At 32.6% G+C, this 27,486-nt stretch overlaps 3 protein-coding genes and 1 long non-coding RNA gene across 4 annotated transcripts; 1 reads left to right on the top strand and 3 right to left on the bottom strand.

Moving 5' to 3' along the window:
* Positions 1–6,614: 6,614 nt before the first annotated feature.
* On the bottom strand, positions 6,615–11,646 carry LOC102616364 (receptor-like protein 13). The gene is made up of 8 exons (XM_006491997.3): positions 11,023–11,646; positions 10,760–10,915; positions 10,585–10,662; positions 10,407–10,481; positions 10,218–10,292; positions 9,379–9,453; positions 9,225–9,299; positions 6,615–8,978 (listed from the first exon to the last, which is right to left on the bottom strand). The coding sequence occupies exons 1-8, from the start codon at positions 11,435–11,437 to the stop codon at positions 6,769–6,771; spliced, it is 3,159 nt and encodes a 1,052-aa protein (XP_006492060.2). The 5' UTR covers positions 11,438–11,646; the 3' UTR covers positions 6,615–6,768.
* Positions 11,647–12,417: 771 nt separating this feature from the next.
* LOC102610359 (receptor-like protein 15) lies at positions 12,418–16,676 on the bottom strand. The gene is made up of 5 exons (XM_052431288.1): positions 16,646–16,676; positions 16,344–16,400; positions 15,900–15,974; positions 14,817–14,891; positions 12,418–14,603 (listed from the first exon to the last, which is right to left on the bottom strand). The coding sequence occupies exons 1-5, from the start codon at positions 16,674–16,676 to the stop codon at positions 12,418–12,420; spliced, it is 2,424 nt and encodes an 807-aa protein (XP_052287248.1).
* A 2,452-nt stretch (positions 16,677–19,128) lies between these two features.
* On the bottom strand, positions 19,129–19,916 carry LOC127898737 (uncharacterized). Its single transcript, XR_008050586.1, has 2 exons — positions 19,732–19,916; positions 19,129–19,343 (listed from the first exon to the last, which is right to left on the bottom strand). It is a non-coding gene; the product is annotated as an uncharacterized LOC127898737 (long non-coding RNA).
* A 4,311-nt stretch (positions 19,917–24,227) lies between these two features.
* LOC102616077 (VQ motif-containing protein 11-like) lies at positions 24,228–25,288 on the top strand. Its single transcript, XM_006491996.4, has one exon. The coding sequence runs from the start codon at positions 24,454–24,456 to the stop codon at positions 25,120–25,122; it is 669 nt and encodes a 222-aa protein (XP_006492059.3). The 5' UTR covers positions 24,228–24,453; the 3' UTR covers positions 25,123–25,288.
* The last annotated feature ends 2,198 nt before the right edge of the window (positions 25,289–27,486 follow it).

Here is a 27,486-nt window from a genome sequence, read left to right on the forward strand (position 1 = left end):
ATTTAATGCTGGGCAAAAAGTCCAAATTAAGGGTATGATCAATTATCTATTCCCGTATTGATTCTCAATTCCTCTTCATTGAAAATAATTTGATTGGATATTTGGTAAATTTATATTAGGATAATTACCGTTCAACTTTTCACAAACTGCAAAATAATAGATGACTACAAAAAAGTATTGACTCATCATTTTATATATCTTCACAAAACTTTATATTTTATTACTATATATTTACAAAAACTTAAATTAATAGAGAACCAATCATCCACTATTTCTCCAAATATCATATACATGTTTTGGTTAATTACTCACAAAAGTGTGTGGTGTATAATGTTACAAACATACAAGTTCAATTAAAATGACTCTAGTCTTCTTTACATTGCGAGTTGCGAGTAGGGATGGCAAACAGCGGGCCTGGGCCGGGCTTTTTCAAGCCCCTATCCAAGTCCTCTATCAGCTAAGTGTACAGGCCTGGGCCGGGCTTGGGCTTTATTTATTTATTTATTTTAATTTTTTAAATTATTGTAAATTTAAAATAAATTAATGATCAATAAGTTATTACAATCATAGATAAATTAAAAAATATATATTTTAAATTATAATAATAAATAAAACAAATAAAAACTCATAACTTTAATTATCTTTAATATTGGATTTTCTAATCCAAACGCTCTCTTAATTAATTGACACAAAAAAGAGAATTTAGTATCATAATTTTAATTTTTTGGAATCATAATTGATTTATAAGTTAAAAATTATTTTTTAAAAAATAGTAAGCTTAGACTTTGTCTGGATTTTTTTTCTTGGGCCCTTATTCAAACCCTCATAGGTGAGGACCGGGCCTAAGCCAGCGGGCTTAAACTGGGTCCAAACTTTTTTACCACCCCTAAAGTTGCAAGCAAAAGCGCTTTACTAATTCTACATGGAAAATAAAAGTTGACTGACTTTTTCAACAAACAAGTGGACGTCAAAGTCTTTTTCCTCCAGCAGTTGATGGCAATTTTCATTAACAATAAGATAAAGTTGATTGACAATTTAAATAATCTAAGGGTACGATTGGGTTCACATTGAATTATCAAATAATCTATTTGACCATTGACTCTCAAATAATATGGGTGGAGCCATTTATTCGGTTCCTCATTCAAGTATCTCAGCAGCCATAATTTACTTGAGGAAAGACTTGATTGAAGTTGAAAATAAAAGCTGACTGCACGCAAATTGACTGGCGTTTATGCAACAACCCAAGTTGACTGCAGAGATAAAATTTTACACTTGTTAATTTAAATGGAAATTAATCAAATCCGATCTCAGAAACTTATAAAACAAGTCCTGGTGCAACATTTTCAAGGTTTGAGGGAAAAATGGAAAGATGTATTGATATTACTAACCTTTTAATAACAGTAAATTAATATTAAGGAAATCTGCTATTGATATTAAAAACATCAATCACTGATGTGTTGATATTGCAAAACTCTTTACTCTGTTTATTAGGAGAATATCATTTAGCTTTTCCAAACTTCAGAAGACATGCTTGTTATGAGTAAAAACATCAATCACTTAACTCCCTCCCAAACTGCAACGTCACAGATCCCATTATCAACCCAAGAAGTAAGAATGTTGTCAGCGTATTCACTATCACTCACCGATACAAAGGAGCTCTTGATTGCCATTAAAGAAATCCTCTCTTTCTCCAAGCAACATTTGAATCCATGCATTTGAATCAAATCTATGGCAATCCACACTGAAAACCTAATTAAAAACCTTTCCCTTTTTAACCTAAGATTAAACTTTAATTTAATTTGTTGCACTCTCAAAGCTTATGTCTCGCAAGATATAACTATATCTATTCGGAATTTTTTTATTAAAAATAATTATTTTGATTGTAAGAAGGTATAGTTAGTAATTTTACATATTATAAAGATTGACAATCCAATAAATAACTGTTACAATTATAGTGAGATAGTGATGTAACGGATTCTATAAAAAAAAGGCTGAACAGGAACACTAACAAATTATACAAAAGGGTTAATTGATGCAGCTAGGGTGATTGATATAGATAGGAAATTTTTAATATTCTATTGATTTTAAGAATACTTGGAATAAAAAATAAAATAAAAATTGTGTTGATTCTGCAAAATATTGTGAATTTAGTGTGCGTCAGATCTCGATAATTCAAAGAATGACTTAAAAACAATAAGAATGGATTTCAAACAAAGAGTTTACTATACATAAAATAATGAGTATCTAGTATTGAGTCTTCCTCAAAGACTACGAATGAGTAATGACGCTTATGTATGTCAACTCGATCGGACTTAAACTAGCGGACTCCAATTTGAGCATTTTCACGAGAAGTATAGTATGACTTCATAACTTACACAAACATTTAAAAATTCAATTTAGATATCTAAGACAAGGGTAAACTTCAATTTACTCCCTGCTTAAATTGTTAATCTTCAATTTATTTCTTAAAAATGTGAAAATATTAATTTACCTCAATTTTTAGTTAAGAAAACATTAAAAAAAATATCAACGTGCCCGCAATTGCCCTCGTCTTTTTAAAAAAAATGAGGATAAATTGAGATTTTTATACTTTTTAGAAATAAAATGAAGATTGTCATTTTATCCAAAGGACAAGATCCTGATTGTACCAAGTTATTTTAATTTTCTAGTTTAATTACAATGTAAAAAAAAAGGATTTATTCAAAATTTGGTCAAAGCCCATGTCCAATGCTTTCTTCTATACTCCTACAGCCCAATTATTAATAAAATTATGATTTCTACTTTTTAATTCATTAATTTATTTTAATTAAAATTAAAATTAAGAAAAAAGTTACATTCGGAACATTCGGGATGGTATTGGTATTTTAACCGATAGGAATTTGTTGCCTTTTTTTATCCCGATTAAAAAATGGTACCGGATTCGTACAATTCTTTATTCCAATTAAACAATCATTAGGAATTAGTATTGGACAATCCCAATCAGGATGTACTGATTACCAACCTTAACATTTAGGTCTACAAGTTAATGGGTTTTTAGGGGGGGGGGCAATGTGAAACCATATGGTCATGTCATTTATCCTAATGAATTAATAAATAATTGAATTGTTTTAAGCAACATTCAAAAAAATGGAGAGAGCTTTTTCTTTTCCTCGGGTATTCCAAAAATTGTGTTTATTTCAAACTTAGGGGTTCCTCTATGATGCTGTAATTTTTTGACAGCATCAATAATGTTTTTAATTGTGTACCATTGGATTTAATCAATGGTACACAATATTTGTAGTAAAAAAAAAATATATAAAAATAATAGTAAACGGTTAACAAACGTGTAAGGGATGAAGAATTTTATAAAATAACCATGACCATCCTTAGAGTTTGAAACAATTTAACTTAAATAGCATATTTTATTTAAAATTATTTTTCAATCCTCCTTTAAATTTGAAATGTGATAATCTTTTTTAAATAAATCTTCCAAAATCTATTACCATTAAGTAGAAAATATAATGGTAGGTTATTTAACACAAATCAAATAAATAAGTTGCAATTGCAAAATTTATATATGATATAATAGTAATAAATAACACAACTAAGTACATATACTTAAGTAAATGTCATAGTTACATCAATAAACTCATTGTTGAGATTGCTTGTAACATAAAAATTACTTGATCACACATGTTTTAATAAAATTTAATATCGTATATTAAAATACTCATTATTTTATATAATATTTTGTTTTAATAAAATTTAATATCGTATATTAAAATACTCATTATTTTATATAATATTAAGGGTCATTGTATAATTGATCATGAAGTATGTATTATTTTTAACACCCATTTAACATACTTATTCTCTTAACTTTATATTTATCTTACAATTAATATCCTTACATGATAGGAATTTTAAGTTTTATAAGCCTATATATTTTCATTTTAATTTCAAATATCACTTTGTTAATTTCACAAAAGTTAAATCTAATATATATTCCTAATGAGCTTTAGTTTATGAACCGTGAAAGATTATTTTATTGATATCATTTGATTGTAATTATAAAATTTTATTTTATTAAGAATCACTACTTTTGTTATGATAATTAATAGTGACAATAAATAAAATATTGCCACCAATAATATTTACGTGGGAAAAAAAAGTGAAAGGAAATCATTTATATTTTTAGATTTTTATTGACATGGTAGGAAATTATTTCAGCCTTATAAAATTTAATTTTCACAAGTTTGTTTTCATTTTATTTTCAAATGTCACTTCGTTAATTTCATAAAAGTTAAATCTAACACATATTCCTAATTAACTTTAGTTTATGAATCATGAAAGATAATTTTATTGTTATTCTTTGATAGTAATTATAAAATTTTTATGCTACGAAGAGTCATTACTTTTATTATGATAATGAATAGTGACAATAAATAAAATATTACATCAAATAATATTTAATGGAAAAAATGAGGAAAAAAATCATTGTATGTTTTTATATTTCCATTATAAAGATATGGTTTGGGATACTTTAACTTAAAATTTTGGCACAATATTTGAGCCACTAATATCTCATAGTCTAATGGTTGATATTGAAAGTCAAAGCAACATTTCATAATGTTATATCCTCCACCATTGAATTGCATGAAATAAATAGTTAAATTTTTTGATAAAAATTTAAATCACAATATTTCTCACTCTATAGTTATATAGACATATATATTTTTCAATAATAATTGGTGAATAAAATATTTTTCATTTGTTGTGACTCATATAGTATTATTAACAAAACACATATAAAATAGTTTATTGCAATACTTTCTATTATCATTATTGTTTAGGTATTAATGGTTTGTAATTAAATTCATACAGTACAAATTATTACAAGACTTTGTGTTAAATAACCTACTTGATATTATATTTTATACTTAATGGTAACTGATTTTGGAAGATTTATTTAAAAGAGATTATCATATTACAAATTTAAAGGAGGGCTGAAAAGTAATTTTAAATAAATATACTATTTAAGTGAAATTGTTTCAAACTCTAAGGGTGGTCACAATTATTTTACAAAAATTATCCACCCACTTGAACGGTTACCATTATTTTTAAATTATTTTTTTAGTATAAAGATTGTATACAATTAATTAGATCTAATTATTTATAATTAATACATTATTGATGCTGTAAAAAACACAAAGTTAAAAAGATAACACTCAATGAATTATTAGAAGATGAAGACATTTTTTTCTTTTTTTGGAAAAAAGTTTTTCCTACTACTACACCTCCATCAAAATCAATATAACATTAAAGGAAAATTGATCAAAACCCTTTGCTGCTAAAAAGATTTTAATAATTTTTAACTTTTCTGTCTTTTATTATTTTTATCTTTGATATGGTAAGACCGCCATTGATCTATAAGAGTTGTCAGGAATAAAATAATAAAAGACCAAAAAGTTGAAAGTTAAGTTACGAGGCTACTGTCTTGTTAAAATTTTTCAGAATTTAAATATACGCAGTTAACATGTGTTTTGTGGGATGAACCACTAAAATTGCGTTATTATGCCAAAAGGACAAGGATCCTAATCCATGTCAAAAAGGGACTGAATTGAGAGTAAAATAGTAAAGATCAATAAAGAAGGGATAAACACAGCAAAATTCCTTAGATAAGAAACCCACTACGGAATAAGTAAAGTATCAGTCATCCTAATAAAACCAATCAAAAGAGAGAAAGAAAAGGAGAAGTCAATGAAGCGAAAGGAAAAAAAAAAACACGGATCGAACAAGTTGATCACTGTTCTAATACCACTCGATTTAAACACTCCAAGACCTTAAGAACTAACAAAGACTCAATCAAGAGCACACAAAACCCTAGGTTGATCGCAACAAGCTCTCTTTGATATACATAAATATAGGTGGATAAATGGAGTAAGGTAGCGAGGTAGAGAGAACAAGATTTGATGTCTCCCTCTCTCTAACTCGCAAAACACGGAGTGGATGAGATTGAGAAGAGCAGTGTCTGATTAGCATTTTAAAGGCTGTTAAAACAGAGACCCAGAAGCTTCCCGCTCTTCTTTTAACCAACTTAACCAACCTCTGACCCAGTGAGACTGAACCAAATCACGTGCCTTGCGCGTGTGTTTAAATGACAGCGATAACCAGTTGAGGTAATATCGTTTAAGCTTTTCGATTCCGATGCGCAGGTGCTCCAAGTGAACTACATATCGGACCGATATTAAATTATTAACTATAAACGGAGTAACCGAGGCCTTCGTTTACTATTGTTTTCAGATCAACTCTTATCTCACATGCACATTTTAGGCAAAAAGGTGAAACCCACCAAAGCATGCACCTTTCATATCTTGTTTCAATCACCAAATCATAGCATACTATGGCAGTAGTAATTCTGTGATGGTTAGGCTTTTATGGTGGGTGCAAATGTGCAATAATTAGTTAATTAAATTTTTATCCTTTTTGTAATTTTGTTTAAAGCTATTTTTGTAATATAAATAAACTGATTCATCTCAATATGACAATTTGCAGACTAGTTTTGTATTCTTTTAGCCTCTGAAATTTTAATATGAATAATAAATTACGAATATGTGAGTCAAGCGTGTCGCGGGTACAAGAAATCTTCAGAATCATTTGGCAGATGAAATGCACAACAAGGCATAAAAATTAATACATTATTCAAGAACCCAGGTTGAAAGCAACCGACTAAAATTAATAAATTAATACATAAAAGTTTAATTACACATAACAGAAAGATACGGTTAACTATGGTCTAGCACGATCACGGACGAAATATACAAATTTCACAAGCCAATAGAAACACCAATCAATACATGCATCAATGAAACAAAACCATAGCCAGCGCCAATAAGAGTTCAACCAAAGGATCGCAAATAATCCAAGCATGAATGTGACGTACGATGCGCCAAAACTCCAGTTGAATGACACCATATCAATTGCAGATTCATCTTCGTCTTCTCCTTGATAGGACGACGTTGCTGGATTTGCCTCTGCTCTGGTGCAACTCTTATTAATTGTTGGACCACAAAGACCGAGATTACCTTTATAACTCATTTCATCAAACGTGCCAAATTGTCCTTTGTCTGGGATCAGACCTGACAAGTTGTTGTACGACACATTGAAGTTGGATAAAAAGTTGAGCTCAGTCAGTTTAGGAGAAATTAGGCCACTCAATTTATTGTGACAAAGGTCTAGGCTCTCTATCATCTTCAGATTGGAAAAACTCTCTGGTATGGATCCTGATAAGTAATTATGGGACAGATTCAATGCACGAACTTTTTGAAGTTCTCCAATTTCCGCTGGAATTTCTCCGGTCAACTCATTACATGACAAATCTAGTCCAGTCATGTAGTTAAGATTACTACTGTTGTAAACTTCATATCTATTCTTTGTCACAAATTCTACTTCTACTCCATTTGCTGCTGTATAATCATCTCCATAAAACTCCAAGTCAAGGTCAGAGGTATTGAAGTAAATACCAATAGAATCAACACCTAAACTCCAAGAAAACTCACGTTCAGATCCATAAAGATCATCATTTCCTGCTCTCCAGTGCGACACATTAGCAAAACATGAAGGTATTGACCCATTAAGTCTGTTATGTGAAAGGTCCATGATACCTAATTTTCCTATTTTACACAGTTGATTAGGAATATGACCTTGCAGACAATTCCCTCTCAATATAAGAACACGCAGCTCCGAATGCCCATTGATCTGATGAGGAATACTACCAGAAAATTTATTATCCCCTAAATCTAATGTCATCAACTTGGAGCTACTAAAGAATGCCTGTGGGATTGATCCACACAGAGAATTCTTCTGCATATAAAGGTGCTTCACTGACGATGAAGGATTGAAGGGATATATAATGGACCCAGACAAATTATTTTCAGAGACATCTAAAATTTCAAGTGCTTCAAGATTGTTGAGTTGGACTGGAATATCACCTTCCAAAAGATTTTTTGACACTGAAAGAAGCAAAAGACTTGACAAGTTACCTATCCAACTAGGAATCTGCCCAACTAACTTGTTGTTGGATATATCTAACACTTCCAATGACCTAGCGGAGCTCAAAAACCCGTTCGAAATTCTGCCACTGAAATTATTGTTGTCTAAAGATAACCAACCCAATTGAGTCAAGTTCATAAACTTAGGAGATACTTGCCCACTGAAACTGTTATGCGACAGGTCCAACAACAGTAGTGAGAAGCAACCAGTGAGAAGTGGCGCAGACAATTCTCCCGAAAACTGATTTCTAGACAAATCCAGAATACGAAGGTCTTTCATCTCACTTATTGAAGAAGAAATACTACCTTCAAATTTATTTTTTGACATATCTAGGTACACCAATTTTTGCAATATGGTACTCATATTCTGGGGGAGCCTACCGGAGAAACTGTTGCTAGAAATATCTAGATGATGAAGGAAATCAAGTTTGGAATTGGACAGTTGGAGACTTCCTGTGAATGAGTTGTTTGTGAAACGCAAAACCTCTAATTTTGTGTTATACTGTAGCAACCAAGCAGGAAAATTGCCAACCAACTTATTATGTGAGAGGTCAAGGGATTTTAAGTCATGCTGTTTTTGAAGAAAACCAAGGGTTCCATTTAGGTTGCAATTGCGTAAATGAAGGACCTTCAATTGGGATGTAGGAAGCCAATTTTCAGTTTCCACTACTAACGTATTGTTTACTAATGAGAGCATGAAGAACTCAAGATTTGAATGATTACCCAATGAACTGAGATAGAATATGCCTTGAAAGTAGTTGTCAGAGAGATCCAAATATTGGAGTGATGTGAGGCTCGTGATAACAGAATGTGGGCTCCCACTTAACTGATTGGAGGAAATACCAAATACCTTGAGGCGGGTTAAGTTTTTGAGACACTGGGGAAGAGGACCCCCAATAGCATTTCCTTCAAGATTCAACTCAATAAGATTCTTCAACTCACATATTCCTGAAAATTTTCAAGAAAAAGGGTATACAAATAGTCAGAAGAGATCGACACAAATGTGTAAGAGTATTTTTATTTTCTTTTATGGTGTTGGGATGGAGCATTTGTGAACTCTATTAGTGTTATTCGGTATGGCATTTCTACCTGTATATAAGGGGAGGAAAAAAAAAGACAATTCTATATCTTAAGTTTGTTTATTTGGTCATATTAGAAATAAGTTATTGAAGTTTTTTTTTTTAATTATCTTACCTTGATTTTCCAGAGAACCATTTATACCAGTATAGCTCAGATCCAATGCTTTTAAGTTTTTAAATTTTGCTAATCCTGCATTAAGAAAAATGAAATGGTCTTAGAAACCGTAATTTTTGAAGGGTAAACAACTCTCTGTAAATGCAATTGTTACCTAATCTTGATGCAGATCCGCTCATTCTAATTTCACTTAGTTGCAGAACTTCCAGGTTTCTCAAGTTTTCTAATCCTGCAACAAGGAAAAGATAATTAAACAAGTAATTAACTATAGAGGAGTGAAAAGAAACAGCTTCCTACCAAACATGTAAACAAAGACTTGAATAATTAGATGCTAAGGAGGTTGGAATAAGAAGAAGAAGATTTTGGGTGCTAGAAGAGGGGAAGCAGATGTACCAAAAGATCACCAAAAATTTGCAGAGCCTCTCATAAACTGATAAAATCCAACCGTTGAATTTACATTTAACCTAAACATTTTCTCACAACAAAACAGATCATGCTCAGTACACTCAGAGCCTGAAACCAACCTTCAATTAAATTCTCAAGATTCTCATTTACCAAGCATAAATCTAGAAATCCTTGAGCAACATATGATGAAACAGAGTAGGTACTATCAACTCAAACAGAACCAGCTTATGTATCAAACTACTAACCCAGCTTGCAACCTAAGAACGACCAATGCCAACTCACCCCATGATCACAGGGTCAAAATGAAGAAGATTTAAACCCCCCCCCCAAAAAAAAAAAAACATTCCTTCAAGTTTGAAATAAGCCTTATCAAATCTTAAGTGGATAGATGCAATTAATTGATCAGAATTCGAAGCGATAGTCAATAATGACTAGATTGTATATGTTCTATCAATTCACGCCAAAAATCATTAAATCTCCAAACTCTTAGCATTTTATCTACTCTAATAAGAAAATTAAGTTGACAACAAAGATGATTTATTTTCCATTCCACAAAAATAAATGGAAACTAGGAAATAAAACAGTCACCTTGACTCGTTGGAAAGCCGCTTATCAGATTACCACCTAGGCCCAATCTTTTCAACTTTCTCAAATTTCCCAGTTCTACACCAAGAAAAAGGAATCAGTGCTAGAAAATTAGTGTGAGAGCTGTTGTAAAAAGCTGTGATCAGTATGCTTAGTTAATAACATTGCTGCTCTGTCATCACAGTTGCTTACCTAGCCTTGTTACAGAGCCATTTATTCTGTTACCCCTTAGATCCAAAGCTTCTAAATTTGTCAAATTCGCTATTCCTGCACAGTAAGTCCCACAAATAGACGGAAAAACAGAAGGTAAGAAAGTGGTGATTAGTAGTACACTTGATATCATTGCTTGTCTGCTCCTTAAGTAGCTTACCTAGCCTTGTTACCGAACCAGCGCTTATTCTGTTACCACTTAGATCCAACACTTGCAGGTTCCTCAGATTTACTAATCCTGCACCCAAAATAAAAGTTATTGAAAAGGACAATATTGGATTTTGAAAATTAGATATAGATTGATTAAGATTTGCATATATGTGGAGATGTTGTACCTTGCTTGGTTCTAGAACCGTCGATGTTATTGCCGGCGAGAATCAAAGTTGTAAGTGAAGAAAGTGTATTCAAATATGGTAGTATGCTGTCGTTGAAGAGATTATAACCGAGATTTAACATCTTCAATTGCTTCAAACTCCCAAAACTATCATAAGCTGCTAATCAAGGCACGCAGGTGAAATGAATTGGTTAATTTAGTTGCAAATTTTCCTTTCAGGATGAATGTGGAGACTACTAAAAATCAAACAGGAAATGAACACACCTTTACCCTTGTAGACACCTTCAAACAAATTGAAAGACAAGTCAAGGCTTTGAAGTTCTTCAAAAGGAAGAAGCAATGACATATTCAGAAGCGGAGATCCATCAATGAAGTCATTATATTTGTTTTGCGGTAAAATATCGAGAGAGAGTTGCATCACTCGTCGCGTGGTGGCGTTGCACTTAACTCGCTCCCAATCACAACAATCAGACATCGGATCATCATCAACCCATGAATTAGGAATATTATACTTGTTTTCACTATCACTGATTGATATAAAGAAGCTCTTGAGTTGCAGCAGACCAATCCTCTCTTTCTCCAGGCACCCTTGGTATCCATGCATTTGAATCAAAGCTAGTAAAGTCAGCGACACTGAGAACTTAACAATGGAAGTTTCCATTGGAAGCCAACCTTTCATAGTTTGTATTTTGTTCCCAATCTGCAGCTTCACCACTCATAAATCACATATATTTAATGTGAGTATTGCATGTAATGACGGAAGGATATTTCTAAACAAAAAATCTCATCACATCCATGGTAGGATGGCAATAATTTGATTGACTGAAATAACCATCACTCAACTGAAAAGAAATCTCTTACTTGGGAGTTCATTCGATATTTAAAATTTTCTGATAATCTTAGAGAAAGTCATAAATCACGGCGTGAAAAGTCGCAGGAGCTGTGCAATTTGATGTCAATTGCCTGTTTGTCTTTTACGCTCTTTCCAAAAATACAACTCAAATTGACATTTTTTGATCGAGACATGAGCAACCGAAATTGACTGAATAATGGGCTGGACTCCAAACTTTGGCAACTGACCTGGAAACTCTACATTTATAATCAAATTTAATTGGCTGAGGAGCCACACAATTTAAGCCAGATTTTGAAATAAAACAACTTAATTATTAACTCAAAGCATGGGCAAATCAGATTCCCTTTCCATACATAAAAGATGAGATACAAAGTTTATATTTAAAGTAATGTGTTACTAATAATCATTGAAGATGACGGTAATTGTTAACCTTAATATCTCACGATTTATTTATTAATATTGCACCAGTAGTGAATGAGAAATTAGATGTCACATGATTAAACTGCTAATGGCTTCGTAAAAGTAGTGCTAATATGGCCCTTTGAACTCACTTTGATAATGCGTACAAATATTGGTAGAAATTTCTAATAAGGTCTGGGCTTCTATATTTTACAGCAAACTGTTCTTTTTTTTTTTTTTTGGGTTGCGTAATTTCATAAAAATTAACCTACATTTTCTGATCAACCAATCAAAAACTGCAGAAGAGAAATTTGAAAAGCGAATGGAAACGTGAATCAACACATCAAGTATAAATGCGTCGCGGCAGAGTTGACCGACTGCATTAATTCTACAATGGCTTAGCTCGATTACTGATGGAATACATATTTGAAAAGCTGATAGAAACATGAATCGATACATCCATCAATTAAATAAAACCATTGTCTACGCCAATACGAGTTTATCCAAAGAGTCACCAACAGCCCCAACAATATTGTGACATATGAACCGATAAAACTCCAATATAATGCATCCATATCAATTGCAGATTCATCTTGTTCAGCATGATTTGGTGGTAGCACTGTCGGCGGTAATGTATTGCCGCAACTCTTGTTCAACAGTGGACCACAAAGATCTGAATTACCTCTATAGCTGCTGTCATCAAACGTAGCAAATTGGCCTTTATCTGGGATTGGGCCGAACAAGTTGTTGTATGACACGTTGAAGTCAGATAAGGCATTTAGCTCAGTGAGTTGCATAGGAATTTGGCCACTTAATTCATTGTCAGAAAGGTCTAGACTCTCCATCATTTTTAGATTGGAAAAGCTCCCCGGTATAGATCCCGACAAGGAAGTATGAGACAAATTTAATGCGCGAACTTTTGGAAGCTCTCCAATTTCTGATGGGATTTCTCCGGTCAATTCGTTGTATGATAAATCCATTCCAGACATGTAGTTAAGACTGCTACCATTGTAGAATTCATATCGGTTCTTTGTCACAAATTGTACTTGTGCTCGTTGATGCAATGTTGCATAATCGTCTCTAGATAGCCACAAGTCAAGAGTGGAGTTGTAGTATGTACCAATCGAACGAAGACCTCCAAACTGAAAATATATATCGAGTCCGGAACCGTACAAATCACCATTTCCTTCTCTCCAAAACAACACGTTAGCAAAGCAAGAAGGTATTGACCCATTAAGCTTATTATGTGAAAGATCCAAGATACGTAGTTTCTGTAATTGGCACAGTGCAATAGGGATTTCTCCTTGCAGATAATTCCCTCTCAAAAGAAGAACACGCAATTCTGAATGCTTATTTATCTGATGAGGAATTCTCCCGAAAAATTTATTATCCCTCAAATCTAGAGTCAACAATTCGGTGCTTCTAAGTAAGGTACTTGGAATTTGTCCGCTGAGAGCATTCTTTTGCAAATAAAGGTGCATTATTGATGAAAGATTCAAGAAAGATGCTATGGACCCAAATAACCTATTTTCGGAGAGGTATAAAATTTCAAGTTGTCGAAAATTGTTGATTTGGACTGGTATGTTACCTTCCAAATGATTTTTTGACATTAAAAGAACGTCAAGATATGAGAAATTACCAATCCAACAAGGAATGTGGCCTGATAACAAATTGTTGGATATATCTAAGACAACTAATCCATGGGAATTCAACAACCCGGCCTTAATTTTCCCAGTGAAATGATTATTCTTCAAATATAACCCCCGCAGTTGGGTCAAGTTCATGTATGTGGGAAAAATGTGACCATAGAAATTGTTTTCTGACACATCCAAATACTCCAGTGAGGCGCAACCATTGACAGAAGTTGCTGATAAGTCTCCTGAGAATTTATTTCTAGACAAATCTAATAGAAAAAGTTCTTTCATCTCACCTATTGAATAAGGAATATTACCTTCAAAATTATTCTTTGATATATCAATTAACATCAATTTTTGAAGAACAGTACCCATATTCTGAGGGAGCGTACCGATCAGATTGTTATTGGAAATATCTAGATGACGAAGAAAATCATGTTTAACTTTGGGCAATTGAAGAATTCCTGAAAATGAATTATTCGACAAACGCAAAACTTCTAAGTTTGTATTGTTTTGCATCAACCAAGTTGGAAAATTGCCAACTAATTTATTACTAGAGAGGTCAAGGAATTTTAAGTTATACTGGTGGAGAAGAAAACTAGGAATGACCTTTAAGCTGCAGTTGGGTAGCTGAAGGACCTTCAATTGAAATGTAGGGATCCAGTTCTCAGTTTTAAACCTTAAGTTATTGCTAACCTTTAAGAGGCGGAGCACCTCAAGATTTGAATGATTGGTCAATAAACTAAGAGGGAATTCGCCTTGAAAGTTGTTGTCAGAAAGAACCAAATATTCAAGGGACGTAAGGTTGGCTATTACTGAAGGTAGGTTTCCACTTAACTGATTGGAAGAAATATCAAAAACCTTGAGACCAGTCAAATCACTGAGACGCCATGGAAGTTGACCCTCCAAGTTATTTTCTCTGAGATCCAACTCTGTAAGATTCTTCAACTGACATATTCCTGATAACCAAAATCTTTAGGGTCATAATTCATGGATTTATTTAAACTTCAAAGTTTTGTGTTTGTACCTTCATCTCAAGTTTTTGGATGCTAGATTGTGAAAATAAGTAATAATAAGTAATTACTTTAAACATGCCATAAATGATAGATTGGAAAAAAAAAGCACCTTTTTTTTGGAAGAAGAAGAGGAAGAAGGCAACGAGTATTAATTACCTTTGCTTTCTACAGAACCGTTTAGTAAATTATTCCTCATACCCAATACTTTCAAGTTCCTAAATGGAGCTAATTCTGCAACATGAAGAAGAAATGGAATTTATAAATCAGTAAGGAAATTACAAATAGAGTCAACTCGGCATTATGATCCTAGATATTGTGATGAATGCCACATTAAACTTAATATCGAAGATCCTTTTTAGTGGTTTGTTACAACTTTTTTTTTTTTGGTGCTAACCAACCAGTATCCGAACCCAGCGGGCCGACTAATCCGGTTTCGGAGCGCGTCCCGGGGTTAAGGTTTTAAACTCCTCCCAACGTGCGTGCGGGGGATCGAACCGTAGTTCGCCCTACCAAGTCTAGCCCCTGGCACCACTAGACCACGACCTCGTTGGTTGGTTTGTTACAACTTTAATCGAAAGAAATGAAGTAATATATTACTCTCTTTTTTTTTTTGGAATATGCTGTTTCAGAGGCAAAAATTTAAAAGGGTTATAACAGTTGTGTTTGTGTTTGGGGGTCGCACCAATGAACAGCTTAATTATGCAAAGTCAAATTTTACCTATTAATGACCCGCTTATTCTATTTGCGCTTAGGTCCAAGACTTCCAAGTTTGTCAAATTTCCTAATCTTGCACATAAAAAACATATATAAATTAATAAATGTGAAAAGATCTAAGGAAATTAGTAATACTCGCAATTCCAGAGGCCGAAAATCCCCGCAGTCGCTCCCTCTATATTTTCGAATTTGATAATTCTTCACTGAGAAAAGAAAATTAGTAATGTTGTGAAATTAGTGTGAAGGGTATTGTAGAAGGACATGATCGTGATTTCGCTTCATTGTTGGTCTTCTGCTTCAATCAATTGAATTCAGATAATAGTAAGTTGTAACTTATATCGAGTGAGTTTTCAGACTATAAAGAAGTCATGGGTTTTTCTAGCTTAGTAGGCACATTTTAAATTGTAAAAGCTCGAGAGTAAAATTGTTGTGGATTGTGTACTTAAAACAGACGATATCTACCCAGTCGTCACATTATTTATCCACTTTTTTTTTTTTGGGTCTCGTACCGTATCAGAAGCTTACCTAGCCTTGTTGCACCGCTACTTATGCCATTCCAGCTCAGATTTAACGCTTTCAAGTTCCTCAAATTTGCTAGTCCTGCACATCAAAGGAAAAAAAAATTAGCAATGCAATATAGATTTTGAAATTAAATTAGATGGCACATCGGGAAACCACACCTTGACTGGGATTGAGACCTCCAATTCTATTGTAATAAAGATTCAAAGTGGTAAGTGAAGTTAGCGTATTCAAATATGGTAATACACTGTCGTTGAAGTTATTATAATTAAGATTTAATATTTTCAGCTTCTTTGAACTCCCAGAGCTATCATAATCTGCGAAGCCATGCAGTATAATTAGTGAGTGAAGGGCCAAAAGAAAATGTGACTAAGAAATTTTTTTTTTTTTTGAATTTTTCCTCCTGATTTTGATTACTTAAGCTTGGGTAAGAAAATAAATGTGAAATACCTTTGTTCTCATTCCAACCGTCAAAGTAATTGCCGGATAAATCAAGAATTTGCAATTCTTGAAAAGGAAGAAACAATGAAAAATTCAAAATTGGAAATCCGTCAGAACTGTTATAAAAGTCGAACATCCTCGCAAAATCGAGCGAGAGTTGAATCACTTGTCCTGCGGTGGCGTCGCAAGTAACTCGCTCCCAATCACAACAATCGGAGATTCCATCATCAACCCAAGAAGTAAGAATTTCGTCTGCATATTCCCTATCACTTATTGATAAAAAGAAGCTCTTGAGTTACAGCAGAGCAGACCTTTCTTTGTTAAAGCACGCTTTGTATCCATGCATTTGAACCAGCAAAGCTATTAAAGCCAGCAAGATTGAAAACTTTTCCATTGTACGTACGTATGATGAAGACAAACTCTCAGTTTAAATCGCGCTCTTGAAGATTTTTCTCTAGCAAAATTCTACGTGGATGAGATTAATCATATATGCAACAATACCTTGAATTAATGGCCGGCGAATTAAAGAAACAGATAACGCAGGCCAATGTAAATAAAGCTACGTACAAGAAACAAAAGTTGACGGAGCTTCCAGATGTAAATAAGCTACAACTTGGTTTTGATGGTAAAACTACGCGAATAGTGTGTTTGGGACCATTTCTTGATCTCATCGAAAGTGTTTTGACATTTCCGAGGGAATAGTTTTGTATCTCTTTTGAAGGGTGGCTAATGAGTAGTAATGAAAATTTTCTGGTTAGAGAATCTTGGACTTCATTAAATCCAAGAACCACTTTTGATTGTATTTTTTTCACACATTAGCAACGTTGTCAAAGCAGTTGAAATGATCCGCCTCAAATTCTAAGGACCAATCTATCTAGTTTTATCTAATATGAAAAGATAAAATTATCAATAAAGATCTTGTTGAAAATTCAACAGAGTCTTCCCTATATTTTGGTATTTTCAACTTGTAAATCTGTATATAAAGACTCGCAAAATAATTCAATATTCAACTAACTTCATTAACCAACCTCGTTAAACATAATATTAAACATCAAAGTACATAATACACTCAAATGATCTCATTCAAACATCACCCAATATTTTCAAGTATCAAAAAAAAATTACTATAGCAATTGCCAACATACGTAAGAGGTCCATAATAATCAAATTACAGTACAATTGTACAATCCAAAATGATATTATTGAAATTTCCTAGTAATATTATTTATGTCTTCTAACATGTGGCCAAAACTCAAAATAACTATAGTGGTTGGGCTCACTTCGGCAACCTCGTGTCGGGGGAAAAAATATTGTAAAACAAAGTGAGTATAAAACGCATTGAGTGAATAATAGGTTTTTTAAAATAAACATAATTTAAAATAATTATATAATTGCAATATACAATTTGCATTGAACTATACACAAAAGTATAAGTAAAATGTTGAAACTTTAAATCAAATGACCGGCATTAACAAGGACTACATTTGCGCTAACACAATATAATAATCATGAAAATCATGTCAAAAAAATATAACAAAAACTATCACTAGACAAGTATCCAAGAGAATAATCTTGTTATACTTGGACCTCATATGGGCAATGTAATGACGTACTGAAATTGTGTTATCATACTTGGAGCTACAACAAGTAGACCAGTGACGTATAATCATACCGCTTGTGTAAAATAGCTCTCCAAAAGGTAAAAGCACCCAAGCACATGCCAACAAGCCTAAAGACCTCTATCTCAATTGTATCTTTATAATTGAATATCTCTATTGTCTATACTCATCTTTGTATCTAAAGGGGAAGGATAATGTCTGATAATTTAAAAAATAGATTTTAGAAATAAACTTTTATATACATGCAAATGAGCATTTTAAACGTTCTTTAAATCAATATTTCTTTTCACCAAAGTGCTCTCATACGTTTATAATCAAAGTAAATAAATAAAACCATTTATCATATCATTTCAGATACACATCATATGCAAATAAAACATGTTTCTAAAAAACTTAATCGAATCATCAAACATTACTTAGTAAACATGCTTTACTTTACTAAAATTTAAATCTTAATAAAAATACAAAATATGAATTCAGTATATCCTACTCACAACAATGATGCTCAAGGTCGGCCATCGTTAACGTCTATAGGTTAACTAACATTTGTAGCTCCTCTTAAATTAAAAGAATGATATAATTACTTTCTGAGCATGAGAAATACAACTAATTTCATGCGATGTAACTATGCAATTGATATTTAGCTCATAAATTACAAATCTAGAATCCACACTTGTAAGTCTAAAGTTACCATAATATACTCAAACCCATAAATCACACCTTATGCTAAAAAATTCGATGCTACACCTCAATAATTTAATTTGATGTGATACTAATAAAGCACCCATATTATCAACAATCTCACTACTATCCATAAATTACCTAAACGTAATATATAACTAGAAGTTATTTACATGCCGAATAGAGGAAACGGTGAGGGCTGCGCTTTTTCGACTCTACAATGCCTTGTTGGTAGGGGTGGCAAAACGAATAAACGAATCGAATTCGAATCAAATCGTAAACGAATTGGGTCAAGATTCTATGGATTCGGATTCGATTCATTTATTAAACGAATTGAAATTTCAGGATTCGGATTCGATTCGTTTAATTCGTTTAATAGAATTGATAAATGAATCGAATCAAATCCGGATTCGTTTATTATTTGTTTATCCTTAACGAATCGAACCGAATCGAATCGAATCAGGATTCGTTACAATTTGTTTAGAAAAATATAATTAATAAACAAAATTAAGTAAAATAAAATATAAAAAATTACAAATTTAGCATCCCAGAATAAAATACAAATAACTCAAACCATATTATGCAGCCATCCAAATACCAAATTATAAATCCCTAATAATACAAATAACAATAATTAAAATTCAAATTATAAAGTAAGGTAATTTCTTTAATTCTCTTCATTTGTCTTTTTCACCTTGAAATAAAAATCCTACACCAAAAATAAATAAAATGTTATTAACATATATAAACGAAATAATTCAAATTAATTGAAGAATAAAAGATCATATATATATTAAAATTAATTAATTTTTAATTTTTTAACAGTGATATAATTGAAGAATATGAGCAAGAAATAAAAAAGCTTGCACTAATATTATATATATATAAATTTATTTTTTAAAATTTTTAACAATGACATAATTGAAGAATATGAGCAAAAAATAAAAAAGCTAACAGCCTAGCACTAATGGACTCTTTGACATCGTCTTGATGGAAAAAGCTAAAAGCATACATAGTTTACAACATATATTTCGAAATGAAAAAGCTAGCACTTGGGTGCAAAAATAATAAAAAAGGGAAAAAGAAGTGGAGCTTACTTTGGTGGTGACTGCTGCTGATTAAGTGACGTTGATAAACTGTGAAATCAACCCTGAATTGCTAAGAGATGAAGGGAAAGAGATGAAGGTAAAGAGATGTGAAATGTAAGAATTAAGATTAGGGCCGGCTGCTTTGATTGCTTTGACTTTGCTTTAGCTTAAAATTACAATATTAACCTCTAAATTTTAAAAAGTTTTCAAATAAATTTAGGAATGCAAAAGTAATTTAATTAACCGAATAATAAACGAATATTAAACGAATTGATCTTTATTCGATTCGTTTATGACCCGTTTATTAAACGAATCCTAAACGAATAAACGAATTAAAATCTTTAAACCCGCATTCGATTCGTTTAATTAGCGAATCGAATCGAATTCACCCATTTATTAAACGAATCAATTTTTTTCAAACCCAAACCCATTTAATTCGCATAGAATCGAATCGAATAAACGAATCCTGACCCATATTGCCACCCCTACTTGTTGGTGTCCTTGTGCACCTAAAGTAATCCGCCAATTATAAGCTTGGAATCAACTTTACCCATTTGTTGGAAACCTAATTTTAAATAATGTATACAATCTTTAAATTAACTTTAATCCCATGAACTTCAACATAAATTTATATAGAATGATGAAAATCTTACACCCTTAATTTGTTAAGAAAACTAGCTTGAAAGTTTAAATCACTTCCCTCTCACTCAAATCCTCTCTCTACACTACCTATAATTAATTTCCTCTCAAATGGATCTTCCCAAATAAACATAGGGATGTAAATACTCTAGAATATCTTCCCAAATCAGTTTTTCCTAGTCCCAAACTCAAAGTTTGGGATAATCCCCAAACTTGAATTTTGGGATAATCCCTAAACTTAAATTTTTTTCCGCCCATTTTCTTCATCTTTCCCATCACTTCTCTTTCTAAAATGGAAATGATTTTATTTTCTATCTTTAATATGTAAAATAAGTAATGGGGCCTGGCCTTTATAATTTTTAGTTTGGGCTTTTAAATATTTTTAAGCCCAAAAGATAATAACTAATAAGTATAGTTTAAATATATAGAGTGGTGCCCATATGCAAATGTCTGCACGAAATTAAAATTCTAACTTATATAAAAGATAAGAATATAGATTCTAATGCACTTTTTTAATCTTTTAATGCCTTAAGAGTTCGTATTTTTTTGTCCTTTAATTCCGTCCACATGAATTTTTCATGCGGATGTACACACTTAAGCACGACTATATATATTTAGCTTGAGTATAGTTTACACACACACACACCCCTTGGGATATAACAGTAGCTCCCATATTTTATAAAGTATGGGATTCTTGCACTAGCAGCTTACTCAAGTAATAAGAGACATAAAAATTGAAGATACCCACCAGAAGGCAGCATATAGGCTCTACCGAAGTGTAGCTACCTGTGGGAAAGGGGAGTAGCGTGGGCTCAATTATGTGAAAAATATACCCCTTAGTTATTTGCATTTGCCCATAATACCTACTCTGTATCAACTAATCACACTACACTTATAAAGTCTGAATTTATTGTTTGAATAATCTCAAATGATTTGTCACCATTCACCAATCAACCACAGTCATGAGTAACCATGCATGATGTGTAGTAACATGAAAGATTGCCTTTTATGTTTATAGTTAAGCAATAAGAATGAAATATTCACTTGCATATTCAATAAGAAAGACAAAAAAAAAAAAAAAAGAAATGAGAGGAGCTTATAAATATGAAATATCTCCTACATATGGTGGCGGAGACAGTAAAACTAAAATACATATTTCAAAAGCCAATACAACACCTCGTCAAAAAAAAAAGCCAATACAACACAAATTAATATATGAATCAACAAAACGAAGCCATAGCCTGCGGCAATATGAGTTCAATAAAAGGATCACTAATTAACAACCCCCAATGTGACTGTGACATACGATGCGCCAAAACTCCAAGTCTACAAGGCAATGATACTGTCGTCCACACATGCCTCCTTATGATTGTGTGTTCCCTTGGCATCTTCTAATGTGATTTCAAGAATCCTAGATGATCGGACGGCTCCCAAATAGTCGGTGCTTAATGATGCATACGTTGACTATCTCGCAAGCATATGGGGCAAATATGTACTTTCATTTGGTCCATTAAGGCCAACAATCAGTTTAAAACAAATTACAATGAGCAGTAAGAGATAGGGCGGCTAAATTGACCTTAATTAATGATTAAATTGAAGTTTACGATGATCTGTACACACCATAGAACGTCATATGCCTTTTCTCAATTAAATATTAGTCAAACTCGCCCAATTAATTAATGAAATTTTGTTAATTTGATGATCAAAGCTAGGGTACAGTCAATTAATTAGTTGTACATGGACTTACGAGCAAAGTCAATGTCCGTCGTTTGAACCTAATCTTTCAGTGCAGTGGTTCTAATACCTGCTGTGCACGTTTGACATGTGTATAAATGGGACGTAAAAAATTAATTTTGTCTTTCGAAGAAAATTCTCAGGAGAGTTTGAGAAAATGAGTGAAACTGGGCCGGACCGGGCCGGGCCGGGCCGGGCTTTTTTCTGCCGTGAGGGCGTAAATATGATGTTTGTTTCTTTTGCTCGTGAGGAGCTGGGAGGTGGTATGAAACGTTACGTACGTTTAAATTGTCTAAATTTAACCTACATAAATAAGCGAGTAAATAACATGTGCGTTTTTTGCAAAGGAACAAAATGTGTATTATTATGTCATGGGGTTTTGATCTGGTGGTGGGTGAGCGTTTGCGCACGTGTCCAGCTCTTATTGGGAGAACTGTGAGTTCCAGGCTGCCCATAAAATCAATTCGCCTATATATGTCAAGTACCATACACACTATAAATTTATTAATTTTTTTAAGTACAATTAATTATAAAGGAGAAAGGTAGTAAGAAATGAAGGATTAAAAAAGGACAAAAAAACAAAAGGGACTCCCTTGAATCAAGAAACCCCACAAATCTCAAAAAGTAACGAACGGCCTAACCATCTGAGAAACGCAATCAAAAGCGAGAAACTGCAAAGAAAATGAAGAGTGAAGGAAAGAAACTACAAGGAACAAGGCCAAAAAAGTACCCGAAGCGAAAGCCTGTACCAACTTTTTCCTCTTATTGTCAAAGTGCAGTTCCCTCACGCAAACGAAGGGGAAAAAAGCAAATGAATAAATGAATGCCGCGACACAAGAAGACAAACAAGTTGAAGAAGCAAAGATTGAAAGAAAACACAAGAGACTGGAAACTGTTTCTGATAATAATTATTATTAGGCAGCAGGGCATGCCGCAGCAGCAGTCTCTGCTGCTATTGCTGTTGCCGTGCTTCTGTAAAGTCTTCTCCTCGTTTCTTGTTTCAATGCCCCGCATGACTCATCATTCAATGCCAGCTATATCGTCGTTAATAACTTAATATATATTTTTTTTAATTTGATTTATTGGGTATTTTCTCTTTTTTTGTTTCAAATTCAAAGTGTGCAAGATTTTTCAATAAATACATGCACTCCACTCTCCTTGTCTCGGTTGTCATTATTACACATCATGAGACACATTATATACGTCACTTGAATTATTATGAGACATTAGACTTTGAAAGAGTGTTATCCCTTCGGTCGTTGGGGAAAAAAAAAAAAAAGAAAAAAAAAGGAGGTTTTGAATGCATCAATTCAATAACAAACTCATGGCAGTTGCAGTTGGGCCCATTCATATACTCTGCTCTCAATTATCTCATGAAATGATGTATTGATTTGAATTTGATATTTTCTTAAATTCAAAAGTTCTATGATATGAAATTAACCTAAGTTTACAATACGAATTAAGTGATTACGTAAAATTTATTAAAAAAATATCAACGCCTCTTTAACCTATTGATGGGCATATCTTTACACAATATTTCTACATCATTAATTACATTGAGGGTTTGAGAATTGATTCTATCTTTAAAAGTATATGATAATTATAAAAAAGTAAATTTTCAAACTATAGTTCAACTATAAAATATTGAGAGGAGTCTCGAGTCTGAATAGATAAACTACGTTTTTACTATGAATATTGGATAAGTCTTAACAAATAAGTAAACATTAATAATAATATATCATGACATGTTCAGACAAATTTTTTTTTTATATCCATCATTAAATTTGTGATGTTATATTTTAAAAAAAAAACATTTGTACCAATTTTTTTTTAATAAATCCAAAGAATACCACTTATCAATATACGTCATAATTGAATGATTCATAATTATCGTATTATTTAATAATCTTCAACTCCATTTGTTAAGAAAAAGCTAATCATCATTTATGAAGAAAATTTGAAATTCATAACAAAGTATGACAAATTTGGCATCAATTCCCTTTGGGTATATGGAAAGTACTATACAAATCAATTAATCTCTTTATAAAAACGTGCACTCGAAATATTTGTACATGGCTGGATATTAAAAACATGCTTCAATCTAAAGAATCTTAAAACCCAAACACCGCCCAAAAACTTGACTAGCAAACCTTAGTGGATTCAGCAACCCACATATTCCCCTTACCATTTTTATCCAATTTCTCCTTGACTAATGAATAAAAAATAACCCCCAAAAAATTAAATAAAAGAACAAATACAAAAATAATAATTAATACAAACTTTGAAAAGCATCTCTCTCTCTCTCTTTCTCACTTACTATATAAACCCTCTTTCATTTCCTGCTCAGCCATCTCTTTCATGGCATCAAGTTCTAATAACAGCAACGCGGCCACCACCATGGCGCCGGCAGCAGCTTACGGGTCAGACTCGGCAACCACCTTTGTCCAAGCTGACCCATCAACTTTCCGACAGATAGTTCAAAAACTAACCGGAGCCCCCGACGACCCATCATCCCCTAAACTACCCGTCACTCACCCCGCACGAGCAGTCACCTCAGCCGCCGCCGCCATCACCCCCGCCGCAGTCGCCGGAGCGAGCATGGGCCCCAAAAGACCCGCATTCAAGCTGCATGAGCGCAGACAGACGGCAAAGAAACTCGAAATCAAACTCAGCAATAACAACAGCAACACAAACATCAACAGCAGCAGCAATGTTTACAGCAATGGCTACGAGCTTTGTAGTTTCTACAAGCAACGTGGAGGTGGGACTGGGGCGTTTCTTGTGTCTCCGGTTTCGACTTTGGAGTTTCTGGCGCCGCGCGTGAGCCCTAGGTCCCCACGCGAGGAGTTGTTGTGCGCGCGTGGTGGCGGTGGAGAAGAAGCGGAGAGAGCCTTTATTGCTGAGAAAGGATTTTATTTGCATCCAAGTCCATTGAGTACGCCGAGAGGAGGAGCGGAGCCTGAGTTGCTTCCTTTGTTTCCATTAACTTCTCCTAGAAACAATGATCCTCATAATTCTTCTAATTAGTAGTAATTTATTAGTTGATTAACTTAAATAAGTACATCGATCTAATTTTAACTCTTTTATTTTTGTGAATGAATTGTGGCTATTCGTTTTTAATTTCACATGTATTAACGTGTAACCAAAAAAATTATTACCTTAATGGCTTAATTCCAGGTGTTTTCTGGCTCAATTTGGTTTTTTTTTCTCTCTCCTTCGTTTCTCATTTTTTTAGGTTGCAAATCGGCAGCCTAAAAAACGGTAATTTTACCTAATTTGCAGGTTAAAATCATTTTATTATGTTGACGCATACCATACACGCGCTATTGCTATGTACCTCTTACGTCTCAATATGGAAATGTAGAAATTTCATTTTTTTTAAAATAAAGCTTTTTTTTTTCCCACGTCAATTGCATTGTATGGTCGAAGTTTCGTCCAATCTGTTTCGATCTATTTAAAATAAGGGTCTTCCTACTCTGCACCCGGTGTACGCTTGGTTCACTGTGACATGACATAAAGCCAATTAAATTCTGACATGTGGGCAATAAGGATGGTAGAGTAACCGGTTACTGCGGTTGAATTCACAACTGCCTTTGTTTGTGTCTGTGTGTTCCAAGTTGTCTACACTGTGTGACAAGCTCTTTAGTCACTCTCTTATTATCACAACTGTTGCTCAATAATGCTACAGGTAATATACTGCATGTCACAGGTTATGTAGTTGGGCTTTTATTGTCTCAAGTGGCCAACATTAGGCATAAATTTTGTAAGAAATGTTCCCAATGAAAGAAGATATTTAATTAATTTAATTAGGATCAAATTATTTTGTAAAAGAAATCAAATTTTAATTTTGAATGATTTTGACGAAAATTTAATTTATTTTATGTGTTTAAGAAAATGAGTTGTAATTGTTTTAATTAATTGAAAATAATGAATAAATTATGTAACAAAAAAAAAGTAAAACGGTTCGTTTTGCCAAGAGTAATTGACAAATTATGTAACAAGTGGAAAAAAGGTAAAACGGTTCATTTTGGATATATTCCAATATTTCCCTTGCACCAAAATTGCAACAAAAATTATCAAAAATTATTAAGTCATTTGTTTTTTAAGTTAAAAAAATCTGAAAACTTTATGCTCTAAGTTAGTGTTGGCATGAATATCATTTCTTAATTTAAATAGCCACTGAAACGTTGAACCTTGGTATTGTTACACACACACACACACATATGTGTGTGTACTAAATGGATTCCAAACCTAAAAAATAATAAAAAAAAAGATTTGGCTAATTTAACTACTAATTTTATTATTAAATACATTTAATAAATAAATAAACATGTGTGTTAGGATTCAAACAAAGGTCCCAAATTGCTCTAAAACTAGATGAGACCCTTCAGTGGGTAGAAAACTAACCATTACCTAGAGATCCAGTAATTTATTAATATGTTTTAAATTATATGACCTTTTTATGGACTCACAATCATGAGGGGAAGGTAATGAATAATAAAATGGAGGACCCAAGACTTTAGATTTCGAGAGACTTGGTTCAATCTAGTAATATAAGGTAATCTTGCAAAAATGATCAAAGATATTTTAAAAAAAATAAATGCGCTTGTTGATATTCGAACCAAGCTCTCCATAACTACTATATTATAACTATCATGTTTTATTTCAAATATGGTTACATTTGTTTCTTTTAGAAGGACTTTAAAGTATGCTTAAAAGGGAAATTCATGGTCTTTGAATGAGAATTGCGTCAGGTTTATTTAGATTTTAGATAAATAAACAAGAAAAACTACCTAAAAATTATGTATCACAAATTCTAAAAGCCAATGTCCCAAATATTTCATAGTTCCTATTGAGATGAAAACTATGAATAAATTGGTGGCCGCTACATGAAAGTCAGGACGATGATGATGATGGTGATTATAATGGTAAAATAATCTATCATCATTAGAATTGAAATTTTTGCATAAAAAACTAGGCGGGTGGTTTTGCCCTCAAAAAGATAATAAATGAAACTTTTCCCAGGGGGTAAGATAATAGTCAATTACCTACCTAAATGTTAATTTTAGTGTTTCTAAGTATATAACAAATATTATTTCAATTGCAATGATAATATTAAAATTAAAATAATATTAGCATGACTTATGTACATCAATTTAATTAGTCAATGGTTGTAATTATGATTGAATTGAAATTGTATCTTTAATTATAATTAGAATTACCATTGGAACTGGACTTGTAATTGTAATTGAATTAGAATTGTAACTTTAGTTATAATTGGAACTACATTGAAATTGAACTTGTAATTATAAGTTTGATGGTAATGGCAATCGTAATTGTAGTTGGAATTGAAATTGAACTTATAATTCTCATTGGAATTGTAACTATAGT

Source organism: Citrus sinensis, chromosome 7, assembly GCF_022201045.2.
Source record: "Citrus sinensis cultivar Valencia sweet orange chromosome 7, DVS_A1.0, whole genome shotgun sequence".
In the NCBI taxonomy this organism is placed as follows: Eukaryota; Viridiplantae; Streptophyta; class Magnoliopsida; order Sapindales; family Rutaceae; genus Citrus; species Citrus sinensis.

Bases quoted from the DNA above. Each gene is read 5' to 3' on its own strand.
- LOC102616364 (XM_006491997.3), bottom strand. From the start codon at position 11,437: ATGAAAGGTTGGCTTCCAATGGAAACTTCCATTGTTAAGTTCTCAGTG. The intron at 9,454-10,217 runs GTGACTGTTTTA...TCCTTGTTGCAG, and splicing joins CGGCTTTCCAACGAGTCAAG to GATTAGAAAACTTGAGAAAC. The intron at 8,979-9,224 runs GTAAGATAATTA...GAAAATTTTCAG, and splicing joins TGGTTCTCTGGAAAATCAAG to GAATATGTGAGTTGAAGAAT.
- LOC102610359 (XM_052431288.1), bottom strand. From the start codon at position 16,676: ATGGATACAAAGCGTGCTTTAACAAAGAAAG. The intron at 16,401-16,645 runs GTCTGCTCTGCT...TTCCTTTTCAAG, and splicing joins GCGTGCTTTAACAAAGAAAG to AATTGCAAATTCTTGATTTA. The intron at 15,975-16,343 runs GTATTTCACATT...TTTGATGTGCAG, and splicing joins CGGTTGGAATGAGAACAAAG to GACTAGCAAATTTGAGGAAC.
- LOC102616077 (XM_006491996.4), top strand. From the start codon at position 24,454: ATGGCATCAAGTTCTAATAACAGCAACGCGGCCACCACCATGGCGCCG.